At 53.5% G+C, this 6,000-nt stretch overlaps 1 protein-coding gene across 2 annotated transcripts in view; it reads left to right on the plus strand.

Annotated features, from left to right (window-relative positions):
• Positions 1–3,813, plus strand: part of COL17A1 (collagen type XVII alpha 1 chain) — a 50,570-nt gene extending 46,757 nt beyond the window's left edge. For both annotated transcript variants that reach the window (XM_036111073.2, XM_078077145.1), the window contains 8 exons: positions 216–305; positions 406–516; positions 946–1,092; positions 1,307–1,663; positions 2,358–2,495; positions 2,740–2,802; positions 2,964–3,044; positions 3,393–3,813. In XM_036111073.2, the coding sequence (XP_035966966.2) occupies positions 216–305; positions 406–516; positions 946–1,092; positions 1,307–1,663; positions 2,358–2,495; positions 2,740–2,802; positions 2,964–3,044; positions 3,393–3,445 (1,040 nt within the window). In that variant the 3' untranslated portion in view covers positions 3,446–3,813. The remainder of the gene's footprint in view (positions 1–215; positions 306–405; positions 517–945; positions 1,093–1,306; positions 1,664–2,357; positions 2,496–2,739; positions 2,803–2,963; positions 3,045–3,392) is intronic.
• The last annotated feature ends 2,187 nt before the right edge of the window (positions 3,814–6,000 follow it).

Raw genomic sequence — 6,000 nt, forward strand, 5'->3', positions numbered from 1 at the left:
GCACCGGCCCCCAACGCTCCCCTGCCAGGTGGCACCAAGCCCAGAGGGAGTGAGCTGTGTTCAGAGCCATTCACATCGACGGCCCCAGAGCAGGTGGCTGAGCCTGGCCAGGGAGGCCACGAGTGTCTGGGGCACTGTCCTGTATGGAGTTAACACACAACTTGCATACACATATGCAGTGTCAATCTGTCGCAACTTGGGGTTTTGTTCCTCAGGCTCTGGAATCAGCATTGGGCTTCCTGGCCCCCCGGGACCCCCCGGCTTGCCAGGAACATCCTATGAGGAGCTCCTCTCCTTGCTTCAGGGTAAGGCTGGTCAGGGGCCATCTGCCATGTGGCTTGGGGTGGAAGGAGAAGGCCCTTGACCCGGGCCCCCCACTGACTCCGTGCTCTTTGGGTGTCTCAGGGTCTGAATACAGAGGCATCGTTGGGCCCCCAGGTCCCCCTGGGCCCCCAGGGATCCCAGGCAACGTGTGGTCCAGCATCAGCGTGGAGGACCTCTCTTCTTACCTGCACAGTAAGGCACAGGGCAGCCACGGAGAGTTAAACTATTGGACCAGCCACCCAGTCCCCCTGAAGCACATACAGGGCTGGGCCCGGGAGAGGAACACCCTTGTTCTTGACATGCTTTCAGCCATGACAGGGGGACTGGCTGGGAGAGACAGTGCTCCCAAGTGCAGCCCCTAGAGAAGTCCTGAGCAGGGTGTGATCCTGTGTGTGGCAGGAGAACGGGGGAAGGGGATGGGATTTGGGCTGAGTGAGGGTCCGGACTGGGAGCAGGAGGGCAGGTCCGAGTAGTGGCTCCAGGGTGATGCCAGGAGCTGGGCCCCCGGTATTCCCTCCTCCCCTTCTTGCAAAGAGGAGCTGCACCCGAGTGCAGGCTGGGAACTCCGCTTTCCCAGCTGGGCCATCCCTAACTTTTCTCTTTCTCTGGCCTCCCATTCAGGTGCCGGTGTGTCCTCCATCCCCGGCCCTCCAGGCCCTCCTGGTCCTCCAGGCCCTCGAGGGCCTCCCGGGGTCTCGGGAGCTCTGGCAACATATGCAGCCGAAAACAGCGACAGCTTCCGGAGTGAACTGATTAGCTACCTCACAAGTAGGTGCCCCCTTCCCAGACCTTGCTCCTCCCTCTGAGAGGGCAGCTGGTGCTTGAAGGAACCCGGGCGGCCAAATGCGTGAGCCCCGCTAGCGGGGAGAGCCCAGGTTCCTCCTTGCCGGCACTCCTACTCCAGTGCAAGTGTCCTGAGGTTCGCACCCTGCCTCTCCATCCCCAGACCTGAGCCCCACCTAACGCAGCCTCCTTCCTGCAGGCCCGGATGTGCGGAGCTTCATCGTGGGCCCCCCAGGCCCTCCAGGGCCCCAGGGGCCACCCGGGGACAGCCGCCTCGTGTCCATGGACGGCTCCTACAGCCGGGGCAGCAGGTCCTCTCACAGCGAGTCGGCCAGTCGGAGCTCCTCCTACAGCTCTTCCATGGGCATCGGAGGGTCCAGTGGAGGCTCCCTCGGTGAAGGCAGGGCCTTTGGCCTGGACATGGGCCTGGGCCGAGGCTACGGGGGAGCGGTAGAAGGCGGCATGCACGGTGGTGAAGGTGGACCGTTCGGGGCTGGCTTCACCGGAGGTCTGGACTACAACGAGCTGGCTGTTCGGGTGTCTGAGAGCTTGCAGCGTAAGTCCTGACCCTTGGGCTTTGGTGCTGTGGGGAGGTTGCAGGCGGGGAGTCCATGAGCAGCTCAAATTATAGACTCCAGAAATTCACCCTCTCGTTTTCAGAATGCCTAGGCTGTGGGGACAGCACTTCTAGAATCAAATGGGCAGGGACTGAAGGCAAGAGGCCCAGACCCAATTCACAGCCTAGTTCAGGAGCCCGTCAGGACAGGGCCTCTGTTGCAGGGAAAGGGCATGTTGGGGTCTTTGGACTTTGCGTCCCCAGCTAACCAGCTGTGGGTCTGAGAGGTCTTTATGACAATGGTGGTTTCTCGTGGGGCTCAGGGCGGGCTGTTGGTTAAGACACACCGGCAGCTGAATGGGAGGCCAGAGAAAGAGAAAGGTTAGGGATGGCCCAGCTGGGAAAGCGGAGTTCCCAGCATGCACTCGGGTGCAGCTCCTCTTTGCTCCTCTCTCCCCGCAGCTTCTCAGCTCGGCTCTGCCGTCAGCAAGCCTCTGATGAAAGGCCACGGCGGCAGAGGCGCGGGGCCGGTCGGCGGTGTGGGGGTCGGGGGCAGGCTGACAAAAGAAGCCGGTGGGGCTTCTCCCTTGCTGCCACCTCATCTAGTGGGGTGTTTGGCAATCCAAGGGCTCTGTTCTGTGAAGAGGGGGCTGAGGGACTCTGCTGCCTGTGCCCACACCCTGGTGCTTCACAGGTCAGGGCCTGCTGCAAGGGATGGCCTACACAGTCCAGGGCCCCCCGGGCCGGCCAGGGCCCCAGGGCCCCCCCGGCATCAGCAAGGTCTTCTCTGCCTACAGCAACGTGACTGAGGACCTCATGGACTTTTTCCGAAGTAAGGGCAGCTCCCTGGTCGCTTTCCCAACACTTACTTTGCCGCACGGTCTCACATGCGAGAAACCAGTCTCCCAAAAAACCTTGGGTTATTAACACTTGAGAGGCTGAAAAGCTGATAAATTCTGAACTCTGTTTTGGGTCCCAACTCTACCACTCTCTTCCTGTGCTTCTCCGAACAAATCCCTTTGCCTCCCAAGCTCCAGAGTAACCTCTTGTCTGAGGCCAGTCTTCTCCCCCTGCAGCTTATGGAGCCATTCCAGGCCCCCCTGGGCAGAAAGGAGAGGTGGGCACCCCAGGACCCAAAGGTAAGTGGTGGCAGGGAAATAGCCAGCAGGATCCTATATAACCACGCCCTCTTGCTGGGAAGCCACCCCCTTGCCAGTGCTGTCTTGGGGGTGGGGTGTGTGTGTGTCCCCTCCAGGCCCCAAGCTCCCCCTTGACTGAGCACAGCCCTCTGTACTCCCAGGTGAAAGGGGCCCCGCAGGACCACCAGGTCGGCCTGGGCCACCCGGCCCTCGGGGGCACAAAGGAGAAAAAGGAGACACAGGTAAGCCTTGGCTGCCAGGTTCTGCAGTGCTGGGGGGCTGATGCTCAGGGTAGTAGGCAATTTACTCCCTGAAAAATTAAGGCAGATGCCAATTACTAAGGCAGATGCTGCCACTGACATCATTTGCATAACAACGAAACGACCAGCTAGGGAAAAAGGAAAGAGACTGCCAATGCGTGCAGGAAAAGAGAACCACTCGGTGATGAAATAGGGTAAACAATTTAAATAAATTGATAGTCTTACAAAAGAGTTCATCTTTCAAGCCCGTTTTGCAGTTGTCACAGTTGCTATATAATTGCCCAAGCTGAAGGCCACAGGCATTTAACTTCCTCCTCTTCTAACTTCCAGGTGACCAAGTCTACGCGGGGCGGAGAAGGAGAAGCATCGCCGTCAAGCCGTGAGCTTGGAGGAACAGCCTCTGGCTGTTCTTGCAATGGCTTATGGTGCTCATGTCAAAAATCTCTCCAGAGGGCGGACACTGGAGGCTCACTTCCTACCGACACAGCACAGCTAAACAGTTAAATAGAACACCTGTTTTAGTCTGGAACAATCTCTCTATAGATGTATCATCCAGTCGAAGCCACACAACCTGAACCCCCGCACGGGGTGACGCTACAGCAGCCGCGGCTGTGGAACAGGACTGGCTGCTCGGCTGGCTCGCCCTGAGCGCCTTGGCTGCTTTAGCTCTCAGCTCCGGCCGCAACCCAGGATAGCCCGTTACGCAGAAGCTGGCTTAGGAATCCTTGAGCTTTGCCTAAAAATGAGCCAGAAAAGGGAAGACGGGGATGGGGTGTGTTCTGGTTATCACTGCAGGGCTGTGCTGTCCGCTCCTTCCTCCCTGTTGGTTCTGCATTCTCTAGTCATAGAAAGGACTTGGCTAAGAAGCAACTCTTGCAACTGAAAAAATTAAGAAATTCACTTCCCCTGAGGGTGGTGACAGGGTTTCTAATAGTCATTTCTCACCACATATCCTATTCCCACTTGCTTAGAAAGTCTGTCTGATTGTAGCTATGGTCTGTTTCTACGGGGCATGCTAGCATTTAGAGAGGTGTTCTACTGAACTAGACCACGGCAAGGGGGAGAAGAAGGGCAGTGGGGAAGGAGGGAAATAGAAAACTCGATGCTGGGAAATGGCACGGGGGACTGGGCACAGTTGGTTTTTAAGCACTTTTCAGTATCTAAAACAAACATGTATGTTAGATGAAATGTCATTTCAATTGCAAAATTTAGAATTAAAGTTTTTTCTTAATATTATGTGTAGTGTGATCCATCTAACCAAAGTGAGAGAAAGAATGAAAAAGGGAGGAACGGGGAGGGAGACAAAGTAGGAAAGAGAAATGGGGGATGCAGAGGGAAATAGGACAGAAGGAAAGACAAGAAGGAGACAGAAGGGAATGAAAAAGAAAAATAAGAGAAAAGAGAAAAGAGGAAGAGAGAGACAGAGGTGGGAAAAGACAGGGAGAGGGAGACAGACAAGGAGAATGAGAAATGGAGACAAGAATGAAAAAGAAGGAAAGAAAGGGCAAAAAAGGGAAAGATAAGGGGGGAAAGGCTGGGGTCAGCCATATGCTGTGAACTCTTCACACTACCACCACCACAAAAAAGAAAGACTACTGTCATCACTAAGTTCTGTGATGAGGACGCAGTGTTTTCCCAAGTACCCCTACCCTCACCTCCACCCCCACACCCCCATTAGCAGAGCACCTTGGTGCCAGTAGAGTAAGTGGAAAGGAGTACTGTGGGATGCAAGAAGCTACTGGCCCAGAAGGGACAAACATTTGGAACCCAAATAGTGAGGATTTCCTCTCAAGTTAGGAGTTGAATCTACAGTCTACCTTCTACAAGTCTGGATAGTTTACTTTCCCGGTGGTCTCTCCTGAGTACCTCACATACGATCCTGGGAAAAAACCTACCATTCAGCGTGCACTGAACTGCTGGCAGCAACACCCAGGGACGCACCGAACGTTGTGTGGTCCGCTGGCCGCCTGTTTCACAGCCTGACCACCACCTGCCGTGGATCATCATGGGGATTCTGAACAAGGAGCTCATAAGGCCTTCAGAATTTCAAACTTTTCACTACGTAATGAAAACTTCTTGGGTAAAATGAATGACTGCATCACACCTTTTAAACTGTTTAGCCTAAAAGGTGAATCAAGTAATAGTAGCTTCAGGGGCTCAAGTATTAGATCCCCTTTAATGGCTCTTACCTTTATTAATCAGACCTGATCCGAGTGTTCCTTAGTTACTACATTTACCTTTCCAAGCTATCCGGAGTCTTCAGAGTCCTATGCGCAACTGAATTAGGATAAAAGTCCAAACCTGCTACCTTCTCTGGACAGAATCAGAAAGGGGATGGGCAGACATGAGACATACCCTCAGCTGGATGGCAATGGGTCTGAGCCTGTTTCACTTAAAAAAAAAAGTCAAGAATGAGCTTGATAGTGTGTGATGCTCCTGGGTTAGAAAAGGATACACTGTGCCTCCCTCCAGCCAAGCTGAACACTCGCCAAATGACGGTGCCTAGTGTCTACTGACTCTTTCATGAACGTATCAATGATGGAAAGAGGTTATTTTTAGCAGAAGTGAGGTCATATGGTTAAGTGAAATGTTTGGTGAGAAAAATAATCCATCCCAAGGGAAGAAAAATTAAATGTCTATTTTTAATATATATTACATATAGAATACATATATGTTATATATATTTAATATATAATTTATTTTAAGCACCACCCAAAGGAGGGGTTTGTATGCTGAAAGACACCGCCCTCCGAGTTACCAGTAAAAACTACATTCTTGTGTGTGGTGATGAGTCAGGTAGGAACACAGGCAAGTCTGGAAGGGTCCGAAGGCCTGGAGGACTGTGAGGGTTAAAAATGAAACCAAAAAATGTTGCAAGATGTTCTCATGAAGGACAACCCAGTATCAAAGATTCTTAATAAAAGACTGCTTCCCAGAG

Source organism: Halichoerus grypus, chromosome 7 (genome assembly GCF_964656455.1).
Source record: "Halichoerus grypus chromosome 7, mHalGry1.hap1.1, whole genome shotgun sequence".
NCBI lineage: Eukaryota > Metazoa > Chordata > Mammalia > Carnivora > Phocidae > Halichoerus > Halichoerus grypus.